Below are 26949 nucleotides of genomic sequence, written 5' to 3' on the forward strand. Positions count from 1 at the left end.
GTACATCTTCTGTTGCTCGGAAGTACCCTGATATAATGTGGCGAGAGCATCCCACATTTGTTCGGCTGTATCTTTGCCAACTATATGCGATACTATATGATCCCGGACTCCGTCTAGGATCAACTGCTTCGCCCACGCCATCTCCTTTATGTACTCTTTTAGTTGATCTGTATCCTGAGGAGCTGCCACCACTGCATCAATATAGGATTTCAGGCTATATTCATCTAGAAGGAAGGACATACTTGCCTTCCAGATGATGTAGTTGGAAGCTCCATCCAACCTGTCCTAATCACGAAGCCCAGCAGTGGCCATCTCAACGAATTGTCGAAAAAAATCCTCTTTCTTTCTGCTCGGTTGCTACTCTGCTATTCACTCCCCATTCTAGAGTGAGAAGGTATGATCACAACTATTGTCGATCTGCAAGGAAAATCAAACTTCTTGAGACTAGAAGTTCCCTAAGGAAAATTTTCCTTCTATGTGTGCTCTTCTCTCTTCCACGACGACCAAGGTTACTTGGGAGCGGGAGTGAAAACGGCAGCGAGAACGAAATTTTCAAAAGCTCTCGGTTTGGGAGCGAATCCCCGAGCGTTTTTTATATAAAATATATTTTTTTATATTTTTTATATTTTGATGCATATATGTCAACAAAAACATGTAGAATGATGAATTAGATACAAAAAACATAGATTGAACCATATAACAACAATCATCTAGAAGTTATAGTCTTCATCAACCACGTCCACTAGTTAGTAACATAGTAACATACAACATATTGAGTCTCATGATTCATCAATCTTAAAGTTTCAAGCTTTCAAAATTCAATATATAACATTTATCATCATTGATCACCAAAGTTGTACTTGTAAGCTAAGTGTAACCATTACAACAAATAATATCTAACATGAAATGAAATGTTATAAAATGAAATGAAATGAAACAACTTTCAACTTTCATGAAGCATCATATTCATAATTCATTACTAATGAGTTATAATTGCCAACTTCAAACTTCAAACTTAAATTGTCATATATTGTTTAAAAAAATATCATAATAAATATGAAAGAGTCAATAGTTATAAAAACTACTAGAAACTAGAAAAGACAAGTAAATCTATTATCTATTGCTTATGCTTGGGCCTCTTGCCACCACGAGAAATGTCTAATTTTTTAGTCTTGTTGGAAAATCAGGATCTTTGTCATTAATATCACCCTCTAAGCATTAATATCCAGAGGTATCTTTGTCATTACCTCTGGATCTGTATAGGGATCTTTGTCATTAATATCACCCTCTAAGCATTAACATGAGATAGTCACTAACATCAAGGTACATAGAGGGATTGGTGCTCTTGATTAAATACGAGTTCCATACCCTAATACATGACAAAATTCAATGGAAACATTGCGATCCCCCAATCCTGAAATCTTGAAAAACTGATAAGTCTGTTGGATTTTGAATGAAATCTAAAATTCTACTTTCTCCATATGAAATCCAATGAGGTTGGAACCACTCAAACATCCTGAGTCATTTCATGGTAATGTTAAAAGTAAAAGGATGAAAATGAAGATTAAGAAGTGTCACTTTTAATTTAAGAATTTAACATTACCATGAATCGCATATCAATATTACGGCCATAGGCTTGATCATTAGGTTGGCCCACTCAAAACTTATTTGTTTCTTTGAAAAAAAATTCATTTGGAATATTACTGCAAATTGTTTTTTTCAAAAAAGACTAAACGCTCCCGAAAAGGCAGGGAGCGTTTTTTTTAGGGAGCACGCTCCCGAAAACACTCCCTCCTCGGGAGCGTTATCTGGAGCGTGCTCCAGAGTCGCTCCCGCCCGGAGCGTGAATTGGAAGTGGGAACAAGAGGGAGGTGCGCTCACCCGCAACCTTGACCCCGACACTGGCTCTACTCTAGCCAACTACTGTAAAACCCTGTGCATCCGACTAGAGATCTACCCAATGAAAGTACTGAGTTGCTCCCTTTGCCTCTAGAATCACTCGATCAGGAGATTGAATTTTTCTGCCCCACTCAAAAAAATCGAATCCCCACTAGTAACTCGTCCTCCTGGAAGAATGACTGTGTTGCCCTTGGGAATTTCAGCCTGCTGCCCTTACTGAGCAGCGAAATTCCTTTCCTTCGTTTTCTTGAGCTCTCTGGATGATCAACTGCGCTTTGATACCATGTGAAAATTCCACAAATTGGAACCCTATTGCAACAACTGGAAATTATTCTCCTAATTATTAATTTTATTTAACAATTTATTTGTTGTTTGCTACGACAAATACTAAATAAATCACACTGCAACCTTCACAATTAAAATACTGTGGAAGAAAATAAAATGTTGGAAGCTAAGAAATGCTAGCACACACATAAAAATAACACAATTATTTTTGGACAAAAGTACCCAGAAAAACCCAACTTGGGAAATCGGTGCAATAGAGGAGGGTTTTGTTATTATGCAGCAATGAGAAATTCTAAGTACAATTGGACGCTGAAATCTAGGAATCCTACAAAGAAAAATACTGGGAAAAATCTAGTGATGAATTTCCTCACCCCACCGGCAATCCTCGGGACAACTTGCCTTCACAAACTCGGCCCTCTAACCCTCTACATCAGCCTCTACGCTGCTCTACGCCGCCTACTTGACATCTAAGTTACCGGATCCGCCCTCTGGGGTACAGGATCCACGGATCTGATCCGGATTCGGATCCGGATCCGCGTAAATACGCCCAAGAACCGGGAACATGTGCGCATACATCGCATATATCCGCGTCATTCGAATCCGCGTAAAATGTGCGCATACATCTAAGCCAGTTTCAGAAGCCATCGGGCGGTTTTCAGAAGCCATCGGGCGGTTTTCCCAAAAAACTCCGGCAGTTTCAGAAGCCATCGGGCGGTTTTCCCAAAAAATGCTGGCTATCATAAGAGAGCCTTCAATGTATTGGCCTTTGACGATTTGTAGATCAAAAATGTAAAAACTATGATTGACGGAACTACAGTCGCATAGAGACGCCACTGCAAACTTCGGTAGGTTATGCCCTCGAAAGACACGATGGTAATTCAGTCAACAAGCTTTTAACTTTTTCATTTTTACCCCTTTTTTTTAATTTGAATTCATATGGTTTTATAATTTTCTTTTAATTCATATGGTTTTATAATTTTCTTTGAGATACATATTCTTTTATACATATTAAAAACAATAATATATTCATAATAACGAATTATATATTAAATTTTATTTGAATATATTTTCTCATTAAAATTGTTTTATAAATAATTTATTTTCTTTATTTATATATATTAAAAAATATCATATTAATATGCATATTAAGTTCAATTAAATTTTATGTTAAATATAAATTACAAATTTAATAATTATAATTATATATATATATTTGAATTTAATGGCTCTTGTATGGTGTGTGGGCATAAACTAATGATGGTGTTTTATGAATGCAAACTTAAAAAACAACAATTTGTTAATTTGAAGAGATAATTAAAGATGAACTTGAATATATGGTAAAAGCACAAAATGAATGACAATGATTTAGCTTTAATATATATATATAAATGGATGATTTTGTGTCTATTATTAATTTTATTATATTTTTAATATTATTATATTTTTTGTACTTGCCGTATCCTTGCCGTATCCGGATCCTGGATTTTCAAAAAACTAGCGAATCCGGATCCGGATCCGTATCCGTATCCGTATCCGAATCCTGGTAACTTAGCTTGACATCAAGCCTCTGACTACTATCTGATGAAGTCGTTTTGCCTTCTGCTGCCTAGAAATATGCTTCTCCAACACTCTGGGACTCCTTCCTGACCTCTAGAACTGAAGACATCTCCCCCTCTCAGAAAATCAATCTTGCCTCTAGAGGTTGTTGTGCTGCCCCACCGTCAGCCTCTCTGTGGCTCTTTTTCCTTTGTGCAAATGCACATGCTGGATCTGGAATGCCTCCTCCAGCCTTACTATCTCTGCCCCTTTCACACTGCTTCGATCTCTAGCTCTCTCTCCGGCAACTGACTATTGCTACTCTGGAAATCAATCTGCCAAGAAATCGAACTTCTAGTGCTCTCCAGTGTATTCTCCAAGTGCCCATCGACTTCCTCTTATAATCCACTATTGGAGCACCAACGGCGAAGATTAAAACTTAATCGATGGCTAGGATCATCTTGGAATAGATCCGTGTGAGTTTCTAGATGATTCTCACCTTAACTCAGGAAATATCTAAAAACTAGTTAATACTCTAATTAAGTCATTTCTAGGCAGGATTTCCATAAATGATTTCTGAGTTTTGGATATCTCATGTATTCTAGCCTCTCCACCAAATTTTGTGGTTAGAACACATCCGATGCTACAAAAACTAACAAAGAAACATTGAAGAACACAGTAGTTAGTACCCTTGTTAGTCTCTCAATTCCAAAAAGGCCTCCTTTCACAACCCCCTAGTTAAGATGAGTTCTTCAGAGCTATCTAGGATGATGACATCAGTTCAATAATTCTTCAAACAATTCGGATGCTTGGAAAGTAATTTTGAAAGAATGTAATTAGACATTCTAGGGGCCAATAGATGGGTGTGATCTTCAAGCCAAATCTATATAGACATTTATAACACCAAGAGGTCAAGTCAGAAACATTGCTGGTTGAACAAGGAAATTATTGCGCAAGAAAGGTCAAGGACACAAATGGTCATACCTCTTTCTTTTCTATTCATCACACAAAAGATCAAAGTAAAAGGTCATTGGAAGATGTTCAAGAGTTGTGGTTTTCAATGTTAGATTTTGTATTTGATTGTTATTAATAGAGATTTAACATGAATAATCTGAAATACGATCCCAAGTGAGCCCATTTGTCTATGGGTGTCTTGGAATTATGGTTCATACTTATGATATCTTGATGGTTAGGTGGATGTGGACTTGTGACTAATAAATTGTTATTTCTGATCAATTTATGTTTGAGAAATCTGTGTCGTTGAAAATTTTAGGTTGTCGCACTTCCCTCTTCAAGAAAAAATGTAAAAACGTCTAGCCCTGTTATAGGAAAAAACTAAGCTCACCTATGCATTAGTGACCGCTCTGCATCACTCTCCTTTTCAGCTATTGCATCCAGCAAAGATTTGACAGTACCTTTTCCATCCGCACTCTGCTCAACAGACAAAATGTAAACATAAATAGAACAAACAGGCTGTGATGAGGTTTATTTTAACAATGAATTTGAAATCTAAAACAAAAATAGTTATTTCAGTTATGAGCATTAATAGATTTATCAGTAGCAAAATCAAAAGTTTGGTCGAGGGATTATCTATCTTCCACCTGCATAGATAAATTATTTTTGTAGTATTTTAAATGTCATGGAAACAAAATGAAAGCACGTGTAAGTTGACATAATTGTAAATAACAGAGCACAAATTAACTGTGAGCCTTCGCACACATCAAAATGCAGAAAACTATATATAAAGAACTTCCATTGTAATAATCAATACAACCTTTAGGGTTTTTTTATCTTTGGCTTTCAGGCTTATAAAGAAGTCAGACCCATTATTTTTTATCCATCGTCCACCAGACCGAAGAACAAAGGGCATTCCAATGAAATTGCTTTTTCCAAGGTTAATCTCCAGGGACTGTTTCAGTCACAAACAAAAACAAGTGTTTTAGTGGACAATGAACAAGGGCCTTCAACATTGCAATGTTCTTCAAATTTTTCAGACAAATGGCTTTCATGTCTTATTCATTTTTAAGCAACACTTTAACAGGTTAGTTGAACTACAAAAGGATGCCCACCAATATCTTAAGGTAAAAAAATACATGATTAAAAAATTCATCTCTTGTGCACAAAATAGTTTCATAAACAATATGGGATGGAATAGTATTATACTAGTAAAAGACAGTACCTGAAGAGATGTATCTCCAGCAAATCCCTTTACAAATGGTGTATCGCAGGCTCCATCCACGACATTTGATGCCTTTGGTATAATGCTCAATGGAGGCACCTGTGTCATTATCAGGATTTTAGTTCAAATATAAAGTTAGTTGTACCCCTCTCTTCCATTTGATTCAAATGTTCAACGAACATATTGAACTGCAAACTAGAGTCTACACTTTTAACTCCTGGATTTATTCCACAAACCATTGTGCAAGAAACAACAAACGAAGTCTATTAAAAATACAACAGATGGCATACCAGCCACTCCCTAGCTGAATTCAATGATAATCCCCAATGAAGTGTGATGGGCTCTTTCATATCTGTAGCCAGCATCACTTGTATATCATCGCCACAACTCTTCAGAAGCACCTATCTCACGACAAAAGTACCGTAAAAAGTGTGACCTTAAACACAAATCCAAAGAGTTTAAAAGTGAGACTTAACATTGATATTGTCATAAGGCTCACCAGTAGCATTCCATCCCCGAGGTTAAATATGCTCTTTTGAAAAAAGCCTCCACCATTGGACCCTTCCATAACATTTGCAGCTAAATGTATTGCACTAGAATTTCTTAATTTAACAGAATCCTTGGATTCTGCCATTCTTTCAGGAAATTTATTGAGTAGGTATGATGGATCCCGCCTCTTGTGTAGAATATGTTTAGAAGTCTGTATATTCTGTTGTCTAGCATCAGCCTTTGCTTGAGTACCTCCTGATTGTAATTTCTTGCGAAGTTCAGCCAAGGAAATGCCTTTTGATAACTCCATCTCTAGCTCCTTTCTAGCTTCTTCAAATTCTCTCTGAATCACCATATGTCAAAAAGTCAGATTTGTCTATAAAAAGAGCATAGTTTCTTCTACTCAAAATCAGAGAAATCTTTGACAGTTCAAGATAAGAATTAAACCCTTTTCAAAAACGATATACACCGTATAATATTTTGTTGAAACAAGTAAAATGTTTGAGATATATATCTGTATGTATGAGTGTGAGCCTAGAACCCCTATTTAGGCTTTGATACAAAAAATTATTCATCCAAGCAATCGAGCTCATGTGCCCTATAGGCTATTACTAGTGGTGCCTCCCATTCAAATAAGGGAAGGTGTTGGAATACTCTTTTCATATGTACACGTGCCACAGCCGATTCATCATTAACATGGTTGTAATCATGTAAAAGACCATATTATATTCATTTCCTATGTTTCTAAGGGTTTGTTAAGGCCAACCTAGTCAAACACTCATATATTTTGTTATAAACTAGGTTTATGGTTAAGGAAAACCTAGTCATTATTGTGGACCCTATTACCACTCAAACTAGCAGGGGTCCTAGAAGGGGATCCTAAAGGGGAAACTGCTAGGTCAAGGGCAACAATGGAGCAATAGCCCACTGTCACCTCAACTAAAGCTCCCTACTCTTTACAGACTTTCACTGAAGGGAGGAGACCTGGTATGAAGGGAAACGCTAGATGAATGAATCAATAAAGGGAGAGAGAGTGATTCCTAAGGCCTATTCACAAGAGAGACTCAAATTGTGGTTTGTTTGCTTGAAAAGCAAGGGGAAAGGCTCTCTAAGAGGGCCAAGGGGATTTCAAGGGCTAGGTTTTGCAAGTAAGACTTGTAATGGAGGGGCATAGTTCCAGAGGCTGTACGAACTGCGCAGGCCTAGAGTGCGAGCAAGCTAGAGGGAGGCTCAATGATTTTATAGAAGGGAGAATTTTTCACCATATTATTTTGGCGAGATTATTTTCTGGAGGATTTCCAATTGGGCATCGTACTCAGAATTTTTGTTGCTAAATAAAAAAATAAACCCTCATCTGTTGCACCGATTTTCCGTTCGTGATTTTTCTAGGGACTATTAGTCCAAAAATTATTACGTCGATTTTATTGTGTGCATTATTTTCCGCATTGTATTTTATTTTTGGTGAAGATATCAATTGTCAGTTTATCGATATTTTTCATAATAACAAATAAACTAATAAATAGTTAAGAGATAAATTTCCAGTTAATTGCAATCAAGGAATTTTCACAATGCGAGCAATGGGACATGATAGCAGTCATCAAAGTGAGCTATGGTACCGAAGGTTTGCTCATATTCACTATGAAGAAGTGCCTAAAGTAAGGAAAATGGTTTCTGGAATGCCTGAGGTTCAAGCTAATGATGATGGAGTATGTCTAGGACAATGTTGCCCGAAACCCCCCCAGATCAAAACCATAAAACGCGACCCATACAAATTCATGGGTAATCCGCCCCCCAAAATGCGTCCCAAAAAATTCAAAATGTGGATCGGGCCAAAAAAGCCGCTTCCTGGCCTGTGGGAACTGTCCGGCCCGATCTGCGTTTCAGAATTGTTGGGATGTGTTTCAGGGGGCGGGTCACCCAGTCGAAACGTCGTGGATCAGGGTCGCTTTCATACGGATCATGACCAACTCTATGGGTAACTAGCTGGTTCCACTGTGCGGCCCCACTAATGCGATTTTTTTTTTTTTGTTAAGTTGGTGTAGGGAAGGGAATGAAGGGATTAAAAGGCTCTTTCACCTCTCATTTGCTCACTTGTATTTTGGGAGAGCTTAGAGAAGAGAGGAGAAAGAGAGGAGAGACTTGAGGAGAACTTGGAGGAGTGAAAAACGAGGAGCTAGGAGAAAGAGGAGGAGCTTGGAGGAGTGAAGAAAGGCTTCCATCTACAAGAGTTAAAGAGGTAAGTGCAAACTCCCTCATTTTTTTCATTGCTTTTTGTATTTTTCTCCTCCCTTTCCTACTCTTTCCCATTCTTTCTTCTTTCTCATTTAATTGCAGGTTGTCCACCACCTATATTCATATTCCAAGATGGTGTTCTTTTGGCTTTTATGTATCATTCCACTTTTGGTTTTCATGATGGCAAGGGGGAATAGGAATAGAAGGGAAGAACAACAACAAGATAGTGGTCTCCATATGAGTGACCCAATGTATGATGAGGAAGAATGGTTTGAAGAGTAAGGGGATGAACTTGAAGGGAACACTGAAACATTAGAGGGGAATGCTGCATTAACACCCTTGTGGGAACCATGTGACCAAAATTGAAGGGGGAAAAGGTGGTGGAAGCTACAAATTTTTGTTCCCTCATGGTTGTCATGGAGGAAAACCATTTAGTGGTTCATACACCCATGTGAGGAGGCATCTTTGTGGGGTGATGGACAGTTATGAGAAAAAGGGTGTTGTGGGGATACAAATTTGCCCAAACATTTCAACTGAACAAAGAAGAAAATACATCCAAACAGAGGAGGTTGCACAAAAAAAAAGCAAGAAACAAAAAACCCAGTCTAAATCAAGAGCAACTTCTAGATTTGGTAGCTCATCTCCTCATGGTACTTCTGCAAGCTATGGAGGTAGAACAATAGGGAATTTCCTTAATGTTGCTGGGAGGGATGATGTGGATGGAAAGATAGTCCGATTTCATTGTGCTTACAATGTACCATTCAATGTGCTTCATTCTCCCTATTGGCATGATATGGTTAAGGCCATCAATGAAGCCCCAAAAGGATACAAAAGCCCCAACTATCAAAAAGCTAGAACAATGTTATTAGAAAGAGAAAAAGCAAAGGTTCAAAGAGCTTTGACACATTTTACAAATGAGTGGGTGGATTGTGGGGTATCCATTGTATCAGATGGGTGGACAAATAATAGAAACCAACATTTGATAAATGTTCTTGGTGTTTCTTCTAGTGGTGCAGTGTTTATTACATGTCATAACTCCTCCATCAGTGAAACTTCCCAAAACATTGTAGATCTCCTATTGCAATCAATTAGAGATGTTTGTCCTAATAATGTGGTTCAAGTGATCACTAATAATGCAGCAGATTGTAAGGCAACAGGAAAATTTATTGAGCGTACTCATCCACACATCTTTTGGTCTGGGTGCTTGGTGCACACATTGAACCTTTTGATGCATGTTATTGTGAAGCATAAAGAATGTGGATGGATTGATGAGCTTCACAAGATAGGGAGGCAACTCATTAAATTTATCACAGGGCATTCAAGGGTAAACTACCTTTAAGGCACTTACTCCAAGTTGCAGTTTCTTAAACTTGCAAAAACAAGATTTGCAAGTTATTACCTTACCTTTAGGTGGCTAGTGAAGGTGAGACAAGCTTTAACTAATATGGTTACCTCTTAATCATGGAAGGAAATTAACAATGATAGAGATGGGACTAATGTAGCCAAGGACACTATTCTTGACATGTTTTTTTGGTCACAGATTAAATATGTTTTGAAATTCACCAAACCAGTTTATTACATGATCAAGTTTGCAGATTCAGATCGACCAATAATTGGGGAGGTGTATGAGAAAATGGATAGCATGTTGGGGCAGATTAAAGACATTGTTGAGCCTAGAGATATCACCTGGTAAAATTATATTTTTGCAGAGGTGGAAAACCAATGGGATATGCTAAACATTCCATTGCATGCCTTAGCATATGTTTTGACACCTAATACTATCATCCATTATGGATTTCAACACCATTGCCTGGGGGGGCGCAGGAGAAAACCACACCTAGATCAAGAGAATTTTTCTTCTCTTGAGTGATGGAACATGCATGGAGGTGATACTCCACTTCTAGAGACTTTGGCATTGCGGGTGCTATCATAGGTGGTAAACACTTCTTCTGTAGAGAGGTGTTGGAGCTCTTATTCTTTCATCCACAGTGTTAAAAGGAACAGGTTGAGTTTAGACCAGGCAGAGAGCTTGGTTTATGTTCACTACAAATTGTGATTGTTGTCCCATTACTGTGATGATGCAAAGACTAATAAAGACCTTAAGGTTTGGGACAAAATTCCAAAGCAGCCCAATTTGGAGGATGGAGTGTTGCGATTAGAGAAATTAGATGATGCTATTATCGAGGATGATGATGATCGATTTGAGATGCCGCCCCCATCAGTTACCCGATTCCCTACTACAACAACTAATCAAATTTCTCCTACTTTTTAATTTCTAAATCAAGTTATTTACAGTGTTACACAGTAAACATTGAAATAAAATCTAATGCAGCCTTCAAAACATAAAATATTGCAGAAACAAGTATTGAGTAGGAAGGAAATAACACACACAATTGACACCGTTGTTTTTGGACAATGTCCCCGTAAAAACCCAATGTAGGAAAACCGGTGCAGCAGCTGAGGGTTTTAGTTATTATGCAGTAGTTTGTGAATACAATCTATGGATGCCTTACTGACTATCCGATATAGAGAATCTGGATGGCAGAGAAATTAGTGAGAAATACCTCACACTATCACTGGAAATTTGACACTGATCCAGCCACTAAATAGCTAGCCCCAAGCTGCCTCTGCACATCCACTGCACTGCTCTATGTCACAACTGATAGGGACTGCGTCACTCCCTCTGGTTGATCAATCTGCTAGCTAAATTCTCGATCCTCTAGCCCTCCAGTCTCACACCCCGGTTCCTAGCACTAGATCTGATCTATTGCTCAGCAAATTTACGAATCTCCTCAAGGGCTCTGCTCTGCCTCAGCGTGGCTCTACGCTACCTCTTCTAGATCTCTCTCTGCCTCCTCTGCAACATATGCCCAGATCAGGAAACTCTCCAACCGGAAAACTATCCCTGCCCCTCACTGTTGGAAATACTCAGGGGGGTGAATCAGTATTCCTTAGTTATTATCACTTTTAAATATTTTCAGAGCATTAGTTAATATTCAATTATTATTAATGTTTATGCAGTAATAACAGTGAATAAAAGAACATGGCAGACACAAGTATTTTAGGTGGAAAACCCCCTCCGAGTCAAAAACCACCGAACATTTTTCTAATAAATTCTTTAATTTTCAGCCCCAAATGAAATGAAAGCAACAAATTCCTAGAATTCTAGAAAAGCACTCTTCTCCAGCTCCCACTGGAAGGATGCCCCAACGCCCTAGTTTCTTTAGTAGTTAACTGAATGGATGCCCCAACATCCTAGACCAACCTACTAACCTGAAGTGTTCACGGTCTCCAACCTATAAGCCTTCATGCACCGGCCTAGCACCTCCCTGCCACCCTATAATGACTAAAATGAGACAAGAGTGTGGATTCCCATACCAGGGACAACAATCCACGATACCATATGATTTACAATGATTTTGACCGAACACCCAATCACACTATGACCTGCAACCCAACCATGACATCATCCCAACAAAGACTCCTATACCTCCCAATAATGCATTTTCGACTCTACGCAGATTGACTCTTTTACAATAATGACTATTCCAATGATGACACTTTTACAAATGACTCTTTTACAACTTTACAATGATGACTCTTGGCCTTGACACTTCTTCACAATATACGGTTGGTTGTCATGTCTTCAAAGGATGTCCCGCTACAATGCTTCCTTTGATTTGATACTTCTACTCTTGAATTCTTGCTTGAAGTTATACTTGAATCTTCTTCAACCTGCATGCGAAATTTTCCCAACGAAACCAATCCCAAAACAAAAGAAAATACCCTTCAACTTACCTCTACTTGCAAAACACATGTAAGTGCATAATAATGAATAAATACAAATTAAAATTACAATGCATACCTAAAGTGTGGTTGTAGCTTTTGTTGTTGACTTGTTGCAGCAGTAGACAAAGACTCTCACTCTTGATATAGGCCTGGACTCTATGCAAGATTATATCCAAAACTGACCTAAAGATATATACAATAAAAACTGATGACAGACCCTAGACTTCTGATGGACCAAGTTCTAAGTATAGCAACAGAGAACATTCTATCAATATGACAAGACAAGTAACATGAACTTACATCATATAGATTTAGCAGACTTGGTGTAGCATCAATAATATGTAGCATCAAATGTGTAGTATCAAGAATAGGACATCCAAAATGTGGTATCAAAACTAATTGTGACATATAGAGACATAGAGACATAACCGGGACCCTATACGTACTTACGTTGTCCTACAAAAACATATGTCAGAGATGATACTCATATTTCAAATGTAAACACTAATCATACATACCTTGTTGTAGGAGACTTACCCTTGACTGTTGATGTGTGGTCCTTACTGCAGTGATCCTTGAATGCATGCTTTTTCTTGCCTTCTAGGAGCTCAATATTGAATCTGTTGTATCTATATAATTTCGGATCTCCAGGGTCTGAAATTTCGTCTTGTGGTAGCTCTCTGAGTCCTCTTTCCAACCCCGCAAGTCTAATCAAGATTGGATTCTTCAAGAAAGAGTTATGCCCAATCTCCCACGATGACCTGATTATAAACTGGTTCAGTAGAGTGAACTTGTACGAAATGCGACGTGTTATTGTTGCAACCTTCGGCCCTGAAAACGCTACTCAACAAACTACAGTGCGTCCTCTTTCTGTGACTATTTACAAAATTTGAATCCAATGCTCAAAGAGAAAGTTATGACGATTTTCCCAACGTCTTCTGTTTGACAGGGAATTTGGGAGCCTACAAAAACCCTAACTTCCTCAGATCATATCTCCGAAAAAATAGCCAAACAAGATCTGAAATTGGGTCACGAGGTTCACCAAGAGTTCGGCTCAAATGGGTTTTAATTTCAGCTTCTGAAGCTTCCCATAAAAAAAGTTATAGCGAAAATTCCACGATGACCTGTTTGAAGCCACAAAATCCCTACTAGAGGAGGATATGAGGGTCATTATTTATATGAATGTCTTGAGTTGAGAGGGTCCTCAACAAGTGAACGTTGGAGGGATTTTAGGAGAATTTTTATTATTATTAGTTATTGACTATTCAATGACCATAACCAATTATGAGTGCCATGCCACAACCCCATAGGGTTTTAGGCTTTAGCCCACTAACTAGGGTTACTAACTTCAAACATGAATATCTCTCAAACCGTGAACAATTACTTGGCATGCCATATATAAACGAAAACATCTTGATGAGTAGAGTCCATATAGAAGATCCTTGACTCAGAATAGAGTAAGTTTTCAAGTCAAAAATTCCCATGCAAGATCGAGGTAGCCCCTGGTGCTGCTTGGGTTGACATCAATGACAACCACTGATCAACACTCTCCCCCTTTGGCATTGATAAAAACACGAGTACTCCCCCTGCGATCATGACACCTCATCCTCTTGCCTTCTCTCCCCCTTTGTCATCAATAGCTTAGGGTAACTCCCCCTAACAAACAGCCATCCTGCGGACCTGTACACACCTCCACTCCCCCTTTCTACTCGAGTAAATAAGAAAAAGAGTCTACTGAAAACTTGGGAGAATCCCAATCTTTTAGCGAAGATACTCAAATGATTCACAAGGTAATGGTTTGGTAAAGATGTCAACAATTCGTTCCTTTGTGCCAACATATTCAAGCTTGATATTCTTTTCAGCGACCTGCCCTCTAACGAAATGATATTTAAACGGAATGTGCTTCATTTTGGAATGCATCGTAGGATTCCTAGAGATACTGATGGCGCTGGTGTTATCGCAAAATATGGGAATAGGCTCATCGAACTTGACTTGAAGATCTTGCAAAGTTTGCTTCATCCAAAGAACATGAGTACAACAAGTTGTTGCTGTGACATATTATGCTTCTGTTGTGGATAACGAGATTGAACACTGTTTTTTACCTAACCATGAAACAAGAAAACCAACTAGATAGAATGCTGCTCCATTGGTACTCTTACAATCATCAACACTTCCTTCCCAATCTGCATCTGTATAAGCTTGGATGACCAGATCATTTCCTTTGGGATACTATAGACCATATTCCGTTGTGCCCTTAAGATACCGAAGAATTCTTTTGACAACAATAATATGAGATTCTTTTGGTGCTGCTTGGAATCTTGCTACTTGTCCAACTACGGCCAGGAGGCTGTAACATATAAGAGACTACTAATCATGGATCTATACAACCTTTGGTCCACATCCTTTGACGAATTTTCTAAGCTTAACTTGCAACATGTTACCATGGGGGTAAGGACTGGCTTGCAATCTTCCATCTGGAATTTCTTGAGCATTTCTTTGATGTACTTGGTTTGATATATGAATATTCCTTTATCCTGCTGGGAAATCTTAAAGCCCTAAAAAGTATGTCAGTTTTCCAATCAGACATTTCAAACTCACTTTGCATTTTTGTGGCAAAGTCTTTACTTAATCTGTCATCACTGCTTCCAAAGATTATATCATCCACATATACTTCGATAATTGTTAGGTTATCTTGATCCACTTTCACATAAAGATTGTTGTCAGCACTTCCTTTCTTGAATCCCTGTTGATGTAGATATCCGTCAAGACGAGCATACCAAGCCCTAGGAGCTTGCTTGAGACCATATAAAGCCTTATTTAATCTACAAAGAGTAGAAAACCTTCGAGTTGTTCAATGTAAACTTCTTCCTCTAATTCACCATTTAAAACAACTAACTTAACATCCATTTGGTAGACCTTGATTTTTCTCGAGCAAGCATAAGCGAGAAACATCCTAATAGCTTCCATTCTGGCAACGGGAGCAAATGTTTCTTCAAAATCGATTCCTTCAACCTGTGCATATCCTTTGCAGACTAATCTTGCCTTATTCCTAGTAACCAGTAATCCTTCAACTGTTTTGCTCCCCCTGAACCTGTAATGAAACTACTATCTTGTTCAACCTACCTTCCTATTAATTGTAGACTTGTGCCATATCCTGCTGCATAGACTCCTCCTCTACAAACATTAAGGAGTCAACAAGCCAAATTGTTCAAAATAGTGAGTCACCTAACAGGCCATCTTGACTTGAGTCATTATCTGAAGCAACTGCTAATTCCTCATGACCTTTTTCTTTTACAAATCCTGAAAGCATAACTGCTGAAACCTTGTTATCTGCTTTGTCTTCCTGTACCTATTTCCTTTTCCAGACTTATTCTTGCAATCTCGAGTCATGTGCCCATAGTTATGACACTTGAAGCATTCAATGTTGTCCATAGGTGATTCCATCTGATATATGCAACCGCGAGCACTATGGCCATAGTTATGGCATTTGAAACATTCAATGTTTGGCCCATCTAGCACATATTCTCTTCTGACAAAATCATCGTGGAACTTGTCTCATGATCCTGCAAACTTGCTTCTAGGGTTTTACAGATAATGATTGTACCTGTCAAAAACTTCACAATCCCTAGCCATATGTCCATAGTTAGCACATAAAAAGCAATAACCATTAAATAAATGTGCGTACTTGAATGGTTCATTCGGATGTGATGGTCCTTGATAGTTATACCTGTCAATAACTTTACAATCCTTGGCCATATGTCCATAGTTAGCGCATGAAAAACAATAACCATTAAATAAACGAACATACCTGGAAGATTTTTCATTCTTCTTTGGAGGTGGTGTTGTAGTTTGTTGTGGTCCTTTATTCTTGATTGCTTTGGTCTTGTTCTTTGGAGTTGCAACATTCTTCTTTGGCTTTTCATTTTGATCAACTTCCTTCTTAGAATCATCCTGCGAAGATGTGGAGCTTGTACCTTCATCAACTGGAGCTTTACCATCTTTAATTGCCTTCATTTTTTCTTCTTCATCTGTCTTATCTTGTAAATGTTATTTTTGCGATCCCTTGAGTTTGTTTGAGCAAGATCTTCTTGAATCCATCTTTTCAAGATCTTCCTTCTTTTTTCTGCCTCCTCAACCTGTAGCTTGAGAAGAGTGGTCTTCTCTACTTCTCTGTTGAGAACCTGTATCTGTTCATTATGCTTCTCATTTTCAATCCTGAGCCTGCTTAGTTCTACTAAAGATGTTTCTAATTCCTTTTACTTTTGGTCAACAACGGATATGTATATTTGATCAAATTCCTTCCTTTCATTTTTTGCTTCCTGCATCTGTTGTGTGAACTTGCTAATCTCTGCAAACGTTGTGTCAAGTTCTTGTTGATTCTGTTGGACTTCTCTCTTGAGGTCTCATGTCATTGTATTCTTGATTTATTCGAATTGAGTTCTAAGACTACTAATCATCTTCTCAGACTCTTAATTTTCTTTGATGAGTTCTTTTGTTATCTTCAATTCTGCTTCCAAAAGTCTTGTCTTTTCCTTTTGACTTTTGAGTTCCTTTATCACCTTGATCACTTGATTTTGAAACTCTGTTACTCATTTCTCCTATTTCTTCATCATAATCAGATGGATCCGAATTTTCTATAACATCTTGACCTAATTGCTTTGTTGAAAAGAGATTATGAAGCTTTTCCCAAAGAGCTTTAGCTGTTGAACATTGACCAACTTTTGTTTTCACAGAATTTGGCAAAACATTCAAAATTACATTCATGGCCTTTGAATTGCACCTTTTAGCTTCGTTGGTAGCTGTGTCTCCAGAAACAATTGATTCCCATACTCTGTGATGGACCAAGTTCTGAGTACAACAGAGACCATTCTATCAACTATGACAAGACAAGTAACATGAACTTACAACATCATATAGATTTAGCAGACTTAGTGTAACATCAAGAATATGTAGCATCAAATGTGTAGTATCAAGAATAGGACATCCAAAATGTGGTATCAAAACTAGTTGTGACATATAGAGACATAGAGATATAACCGAGACCATGTATGTACTTACATTGTCCTGCAAAAACATATGTTAGAGATGATACTCATATTTCAAATGTAAACACTAATCATACATACCTTGCTGTAGGATACTTACCCTTGACTGTTGATGTGTGGTCCTTACTGCAGTGATCCTTGAATGCATGCTTTTTCTTGCCTTCTAGGAGCTCGATATTGAATATGTTGTATCTATGTAATTTCGGATCTCCAGGGTCTGAAATTTCGTCCTGTGGTATCCCTCTAAGTCCTCTTTCCAACCCCATAAGTCTGATCAAGATTGGATTCTTCAAGAAAGAGTTATGCCCAATCTCCCACGATGACCTGATTATAGACTGGTTCAGTAGAGAGAACTTGTACGAAGTGCCACGTGTCACTGTTGCGACCTTCAGCCCTGAAAATGCTACTCAACAAACTACAGTGCGTCCTATTTCTATGACTATTTACGAAATTTGAATCCAATGCTCAGAGAGAATGTTATGACGATTTTCCCAATGTCACCTGTTTGACATGGAATTTGGGAACCTGCAAAAACCCTAACTTCCTCAGATCATATCTCTGAAAATATAGCGAAACAAGATCTGAAATTTGGTCACAAGGTTCATCAAGATTTCAGCTCAAATGGGTTTTAATTTCAGCTTCTAAAGCTTCGCATAAAAAGAGTTATAGCGAAAATGCAACGATGACCTGTTTGAAACCACAAAATCCCTACTAGAGGAGGATATTAGGGTCATTATTTATATGAATGTCTTGAGTTGAAAGGGTCCTCAACAAGTGAACGTTGGAGGGATTTTAGGAGAATTTTTTTTTATTATTAATTATTGACTATTCAATGAACACAACCAATTATGAGTGCCATGCCACAACCCCATAGGGTTTTAGCCCACTAACTGGGGTTACTAACTTCAAACATGAATATCTCTCAAACCATGAAGAATTACTTGGCGTGCCATATATCAACGGAAACATCTTGATGAGTAGAATCTATATAGGAGATCCTTGACTCAGAATAGAGTAAGTTGTCAAGTCAAAATGACCATGCAAGATCGGGGCAACCCCTAGTGCTGCTTGGGTTGACATCAATGACAACCACTGATCAACACTCACTGCAAGAAATCTCCTCGATGACTTCTCCTGCAACCACTGTGCTGCTATCTTGAGAAATTGATCTCTTGATCTCACTCGATGTGTCTTGCCAGATGCCCATCAAACCTCTTCTTATAATCTTCTCGTTGATCAATCAACGACCCAGATTAGATTCTAATCAATGGCTCAGATCATCTTGACTTGATCCTCGTCTTTATCTAGAACATTCACACTTAGTTTAATTAATACACTTTAATTATTTTAATTTCCTATGTTTAGACTTAGGCATCCATTAAAAATAATTAATAATTTAATTAAACCTCCTCCGGGTGGAATTTCCCAAAACGATTTTTGGGTATTGTCGAATGCATGTGTCCTAGTCTTCCTGCAAGATCTTGAGGCTAGATCACATCCAATGCTACCTGAAATCAACAGTACCTTGGTTCCCAGGTTCCATGTTTCAACACCAACAACAACAGTTTCATCTTCAGCAGTTTTAGTGCCACAACTTCCACATGCACCATCTTCTTCATTGCCACCACATGCAGGCCCACCGCCACGTCCTATTCGTGGTCAAAGGAGGAGAGATTAGTAAATATATTCACAATTTATTACTTTTGTCATAGATTAATCATTGGCTTGTAGGCTTGTTGTGAATTTGAACTTTTTTGTCTTACTCTTCCTTTGTACTTGAGTCTTGGTGGTGGCCAAGTGGCCTATTTTCTAAACATTATTATTTGAATCTTGTACATGACTCATGTTGACAGTTTCTCACTTGCTAGATAAGTTACTTGAATGTTTGATGATTTTATCTTCTAAATGTTTTATGTTTATTGATATACTTAGAAATTTGATATATGTTTGTAATTGCTAGAATCTGTGGATCTAAAGATGATCCGAGGTTGTCATTGATGTCAACCCAAGAAGCACCAGGGGCTACCCTGATCTTGCAAGGGAATTTTGACTTGACAACTTGTTAAATTGGCAACTAGGGCCAAACTCCATGTGGATCAGCTTATTTATGGCAGCTGATATTTTTATTGGATCCCTCTCGTCGAGAGGTGTAGGATTGATCCAAAGATCATCCGATTCCCATAAGTATTTATGGAGATATGAATTTATTTTGATTATGGATTTCTTATCTAGCCGACCAGCATCTGATGTAGGCTCAAGAAGCCCAAACGTCATGTCTATTCAACCTATACGTTTTAGTATAAGTATAATAGTTAATTTCATTTGGACACACTCAAGGGTGATCTCCTCTCCACCTCTTGGGTTTTTGGAGAAGGAGAATCACTAAGAATACGCTGGAGCCCTAGCTGCAAATGATGCCCTAATTCGAGAAGACATCTATCCGCTGGAACATGATCCGTTGTTAATCCAAATACGTTGAGCATGGACAATCATGTATCTATACGCAATGGAAACCATACGCAGTTATAGAATCTATACAACAAGGATAGTCATAGTTATAAACGTTGGTTTGTACGCTAGTTTGTAAACGCTGGACAGTCATTGTAAACGGTGGACAGTCACTAGATTGTAAATGTTGGACAATTACTAGATTGTAAACGCTGGATAGTCACTAGATTGTAAATGCTGGACAGTTACTGGATTGTAAACGCTAGACAGTCAACACAGTTAGGGTTGTAAACGCTGGACAGACACTAGTTCATAAACACTGGAAAATCAACGCAGTCTCATAAGTTGGGACAGTCATAATAATGGTTGTCACATATATATATTGAAACACGGGTAATATATGTAAACGCAGTCACATGATGAGGCAACAAGAGAAACACTGAGCAATGCAGTCAAAGGGAGCACCGCAATCAATGGAGCAGTTATCCCATACGCAGTCCATGGAAGACTTGGATACGCTGAAGCACCCACACGCAGGTTAATATGCCATGCAGAATCATATGTAAGTCAACATAATATATATAATGGAACGCAGGATAATATGCCACGTAGGTCAATGTGCCACACAGTTCATATGTATGTCAACGCAGATATAGATACATATACATAGCCAGTATATATAAATACTCAACGCAGTCACTCAAGCACATATGAATATATATCATGCAGTCTATATATTTACACGCATCACTATATATATGCAGGAATATATATATACACAGTCAATATATATATACATGAATATATACGCAGACATTCGTGGGCAGTAGGGAACCAGAACCGCAGGCATGTTACCTTGATATAAATCTCTTATAAAGAGGTCAGAAAAGAAAACGGACTACTGTAGATGATAGCATGATTGTGTAAGATTTCGGAACTATAGCCTAGCTACTTTGCTAGGCTGCAAACCATAGCAAGCAGCCAAGGCTGATGACAGCATTATAGTGTTGCAACATGATGATGCAAGGGCAGCATGATGACGATGATTCATATTAGCATGGGCAGCATGAAGCATGATGATGCATGAGCAGCATGAAGTATGAAGTCATGGACAACTTGATGTATGGGCAGCACAGTGATCATGAGCAGCATGAAGATGCATGATGGTGCTACACGGTAAGGTGCAACAGATGAACGAAATGGATAGGTGAAGTCGTCACCTAGGAGATTCAGTTGAAGCAGAATGTCTTCAACTGATCTCATCATTATAGGAAATGATCTATGCTCAGATCCAGATAAGTCAAAGTGTTGACTTCTGTTGTAAATGTATTATCTCTCTCTCTCTCTTTCTCTGCTGAACTTTGAAGATAAAAGAAGATTTGATCAAAGGGTTTCCCCACACATTGTGGGGTTTGTCCCTGGCTAGCGCCACATCTTGTGTCCTCTTGTCTTGGCTTGTCTTCTGCGATTTATATTTGTGTTCTATCTACAGTTTATCTTAATGTTGATGTGATTGCTAACTGTGAAAATCTAAATAAATTTCTCTAGCATAAAACATACCAAAAATTAACATGGTATGAGAGCTGAGGTGAAGACAATGCCCAAGCAAGAGTGAAAGAGCAATCACCAAAGACAGTTGGGACAAGACAAAAGGATCAATGGGTTCTTCACAATTCACTTAGGGTGAAGTCGAAGCAGAGCATATTATCATAATGGCGTAGAAGAACTTCTGATGGCATACCTAAGGATCACTTCATTGGGAAGTTCGGATCTAAGGGTGGAAGGAAAGGTAGATGTCTTGGTTATGAGTTCGGCCCTTATGCGAAGGAGTGTCTGAATGACAGAGATGCAGGTCATCAAAGACATGGCCAACTCTTCAAGGAAGCAAGGAACCCCAGGTAAGAAGAATCAAATATTGTTTCTAATAAAGAAGTGTTATCTTGTATTGGCCCTCTCCTTCAGATTCTTTGGGAATCTGGCATATTGACTGTAGTGCTTCAAGGCACTTCATCGGATAGAAGGGTGCACTCTCTAATTTGATAGAAATGTAAACAATCGTGGGATTACACCTAGAGCCGATGCCACCTATCCTGAAAAAGGAATGGAATTCAAAGGTTTTATGGTAGCATTCGTCGATGGAAAGGTACGTGTTTAAAAATAGAATTTTCCAAGATGCTTTTGAGTTCAAGGTTCTATCAAGTTGCAGGAAGTCTACTGGGGACCGTGTCCATTGACACAGCACCGGAGGTCTGTGAATCAAATGGTGACAGAGATGCCTGAATTCAAAAAGTGCATGAAACTACATGTTTGAGATGTACAGAAGGAAAATATTACAAGGGGATCATTCCCCTCAAGTAGCAGGTCCACAGGTTTGAAACAACCCGTGGAGTTTTGAGATTCATGAACGGGAATCTCATGCAGGCAGGTGGAAAAAAAGCCCTCTATGGTTTGAAGCAAATCACCCCGAGCATAGTATGAGAGGATCAACAACTATATGATGAAGCCGAGATTCAGTATGAGTGAAATTGATCCAAACCATTACTCGAAGGTTGTGGATGATAGATGTAAAGACCGAAAACACAGTTCCTGATTTATATCATGAACCTGTAAACAGATTTCTTGAGATCTTACAAAATAAATTAATAGCACTGTTGAGGTACCTACCTGTGCCGCTGCGGTTGAAGATGCCTCTGGCTGCGCTGCTACAGTTTCCAGAAGACCGATTCCACCCAACCAAACTGAGCAGGACCTGGCTGCTCAATCCAATAAGCTTCTTAACAGAAGCCGACTGTTCCCCCGTGCCCAGAACCTCAAAACTATCAAGCTCTTCCTGTGGCTGAATCCCTTCTCCTTCAGAATTCTTCCCTCTCGTTTTTGTGTCCCCTTCCCAAATCCATGTCCCAAGGTTTTATTCTCTTGTTTGGAGGTGGCCGCCCTTCCATCTGCAGCCACCGCTCAACCTGTTGATGACACGCCATGTCTTACGTATCCCTCCCTTGTCTCATTTAATGTTGTGAATGAATATATTTTGTGTTTTGAAACCTTATGATATTTTATTAAATATTCTTTTAATATAGCTTATATATCGTATATACCAAATTAGGATTTAATATATATTAAAACATTATAAACATTATTTTTAACATATCACCTTGTTTTAGTATATATTTGTTTTAATATAACATTATAAACTTTATACTTGGATCCCCTTTTTTTAAATTATATATATATATATATATATATATTAACATTTATTTTATTAATTTATTAATATAATTTTATCAATAATCTGAATATATAATATATATAGTCCTCTTTTAAGATCTACCCATACCTTAAGCAATATTGATGAATGAGTAGAACCTCTATTCCAAGAAGTGTCATGGTATTTAGCACTTATAATCAATTTAGTATAAAATACTAGTGCGGTGTATGCGACACATGCATATGTAGCTATCATATGCATGTACCGTATACCTGCTATTATGCTTGCGTTCTTTATTTTTATAGATGGGTCGTTACATACACTCCCCCTTCAGAAAACTTCGTCCCGAAGTTAGAGTTTTTATCTTATTTGATTACTTATGATAGCAATTAGTACATCCTTCTTAGGTTTGTAAACCGAGGTTTAAAATTCTTATTTTAATATAAGGACTATAAAATTAGTGTTTTAGGTTTATGATTTTAAAGATCATGCCTTGCCTTATCCAGGTTCCCAAGCTATTCTAAAATCATCCTATCCTTCCTAATCTCTTCCACTCCTATCCTATTTGTCCTCTACTAGAGTATGCCATGGCGTTAGTTTTACTGACCTAACCATTCATAAACTCTAAGGTGACAACGTCGGTTATACCGACCTGATTCCCAGTAGGCATCCGGCAGTCATCATCACACGTCTAAGGGAGCGTGATTCGCACAGTCCTCCCATGACTCTAGGGTTCGGAGGATAAACAGTGGGTAATACCTCAACCCCTCCCAGTAGAATTAGGCTTAATACCCTATCATAGAATCTTTTTGAGCTTTAATTGTTCTGAGGTTCTGTCATCACGTGGTCATTCTGGTAACTGTTTATTATCTGCAATCATACACTTATCCATGCATTTGTAAAATGTGCATTAACATATTCAAAATAACTTATGTATAATTCACATATGTCAACTACAGTATAACATATTTTGCCATATTCTATTCATGTCATTGACTTTCATTTAAAATGTAATTATTCCTTGATTTCTATTCCATCGATCATATTGACATGTGTAAATAAAACAGATTTATAATATCTTAATTCCTATCAGAAGTAAAATCATTTAACTGTCTTAAACTTTACTTTGACAACTATAATTTAGTAAGATCAACAACATATATCGTTTTAGTATCCATTTACCAGAAGAATTTAAACATATATTATGTCACAAAATTTCACATTTATATATAATCATTCAAAATGGTTCTAAGTCTCTGATTTGCAGTGAAGTAAATATATACTAAACATAGTTTAAAGTTCTTCAAAATTGACATAGATTAGGGTATCTTTGACATATGTCCTCTGTATCTTCCCAAGTAGCTGATCTAGGACTATACTTGTCCCATTGGACCTTAACTTGGTCCACCAGGGGATTCCTGAGCTGTCGAACCCTTTGTTCCAGTATACGTAATGGTTCGACCGATACGACTCCCTCGTCCGATACCTACAATTCCTTCCATTAGAGGTTATGAGATTGATCAGCTATATAATGTCTTAATACATATACATGAAATACATTATGAATTCTATGCAGGTGAGGTGGCAGGGCAAGACGATAGGCAATAGGTCCAACTCTTTCCAGGACTTTAAATGGTCCAATAAATCGGGGTGACAACTTTGTCCCTTTTCTGAATCAAATAGTACTTTTATTTGGTTTGATGCGGATGAAAACCTCATCCCCTACTTCATACCTCCTATCAGTTCGATGAGCATCAGCATAACTCTTTTGTTTATCTTGTGCTTCCTTTAATCATTGTCTAATTTGTCTTACCTGCTCTTCCATTTCTTGGATTAGTTCTGGTCCTATCATCTCTTGATCTTCTAACCTGTCCCAACTTAACGGTGTTCTGCAAGGTCTGCAGTATAATGCTTCGAATGGAGGCATTCCAATCGAACTGTGGTAACTGTTATTGTATGCGAATTCGACTAAGGGTAAGTACTTTTCCCAGTGTGATTGCTGATCCATAACATACATTCTCAACATCTTCAAGTACTTGATTTACCCTTTCTGTTTGCCCATCAGTCTCAGGATGGTAAGCAGTGCTTAAATTTAGTTGAGTTCCTAAGGCTGACTGCATGCAAGTCCAGAATCTAGAAGTGAATAGTGAATCTCTATCGGATATAATCTTCTTAGGTACTCCATGAAATCTGATAACTTCATTTATGAATATTCGAGCTACGTCAGCAACATCGTAAGTATCTCTTACGGGAATGAAATGGGTGCTTTTTGTTAATTTATCCACTACTACCAAAATGGCATTGTGTCTTTGAGAAGTAAGAGGTAGCCCAGTGATAAAATCCATAGAAATGATCTCCCATTTAGACATTGAAATGTTGTGAGGTTGCAAGAGACCTGCTGGGTGACAATGATCTGCTTTGACTTGTTGACATTCCAAACATTTTGCAACAAATTGAGCGATATCACGTTTCATGCCTGACTAGAAGAAGAGTTTCTTGGTATCCACATACATCTTCCCTACTCCAGGATGTGCACAATATACTGCTCTATGGGCTTCGCTAAGGATAGTGTCTCAAAGATCCTTATTATCAAGAATATACATCCTCTCATGGAATCGTAAGATTTCATCATTTTCTAGCTCATATCTTTCAAATTTAGATTCTTTTGGCTTTTTACCCTCAAGACTAGATCTCACTTTTAAATACCAGCTATCTTTTATGAGATATTCCAGTACCCGTTGTCTTAAGTCTACTTTAATAGGTATGAGAGAAAAGATCCGAGGTCTTCTGCTTAAAGCATCTGCTACTATGTTTTCTTTTCCCTTAATGTATGATATTCCAAAGTCATATTCACTTAGGAATTCACTCCATCGCCTTTGTCTGGCATTTAAGTCTCTTTGGGTGAACAAATATTGTAGACTTTGATGGTCGCTTTTAAGTGTAAAACTTCGCTCCACTAGATAATGTTTCCAGATCTTTAAAGCTAGTACTACAGCGGCTAACTCTAAATTGTGATTAGCATAGAGTTCTTCATGAGGTTTTAACTTTCTGGAAGCATACGCTATCACTCCTCTATCTTGCATCAACACTGCACCCAGCTCTTGTTTGGATGCATCAGTACATACCGTAAAATCTTTGTCCATATCAAGGACTCTTAGGATTGGTGCACTGGTGAGTAGTCTTTTGAGTTTGGAGAATGCTTTATCACATTCCTCAGTCCATTCATACTTAACACCTTTACGCTAAAGGGTTGTAATCGGCTTTGCAATTTCGGAGAATCCCTCCACAAATCTTCGGTAATAACCAGATAAATCCATAAAGCTTCGTAATTCATGTGCGTTTTTTGGTATTGACCATTCCATGATTGCTTTTACCTACTCAAGGTCTATTGAAATCCCTTCACCTGATATGATATGGCCTAAGTAATGAATCTTTTCCTGAAAGAATGAACACTTGGATAATTTTCCATACAACTGATGTTTTCTAAGGCAGGACAATACTATCCGTAATTGATCTTCGTGCTCTTTCTTATTCTTGGAATAGATGAGAATAACATCTAAAAAGACTTGTACAAATTGATCAAGATATTCGCGGAAAAGACTGTTCATAAGATTCATGAATACTGTTGGTGCATTTGTTAATCCAAATGGTACCATAGTAAATTCATAATGTCCAAAACGTGTCCGGAATGCAGTCTTAGAAATATCATTTTCAGAAATCCTTAGCTGATGATAGCCTGATCGAAGATCAATTTTTGAAAAGACAGCAACTCCTTTCATTTGATCGAAAAGATCATCGATTCGAGGCATAGGATATTGATTCTTTACTGTAGCTCGATTCAA

General features: G+C 38.0%; 1 protein-coding gene across 3 annotated transcripts in view; it reads right to left on the bottom strand.

Annotated features, from left to right (window-relative positions):
- The window catches only part of LOC149224136 (alpha-glucan water dikinase, chloroplastic-like), a 483030-nt gene that overhangs the window by 414992 nt on the left and 41089 nt on the right, over window positions 1-26949 (bottom strand). For all 3 annotated transcript variants that reach the window (XM_089386018.1, XM_089386017.1, XM_089386016.1), the window contains exons 6-10: window positions 6399-6731; window positions 6190-6300; window positions 5900-5998; window positions 5495-5629; window positions 5066-5151 (exon numbers count right to left, since the gene is read on the bottom strand). In XM_089386018.1, coding sequence (XP_089242144.1) covers window positions 5066-5151; window positions 5495-5629; window positions 5900-5998; window positions 6190-6300; window positions 6399-6731 — 764 coding nt within the window. The remainder of the gene's footprint in view (window positions 1-5065; window positions 5152-5494; window positions 5630-5899; window positions 5999-6189; window positions 6301-6398; window positions 6732-26949) is intronic.

Source organism: Pinus tabuliformis, chromosome Q (assembly GCF_031772625.1).
Source record: "Pinus tabuliformis cultivar Carrire ecotype Pingquan chromosome Q, CPIR1, whole genome shotgun sequence".
In the NCBI taxonomy this organism is placed as follows: domain Eukaryota; kingdom Viridiplantae; phylum Streptophyta; class Pinopsida; order Pinales; family Pinaceae; genus Pinus; species Pinus tabuliformis.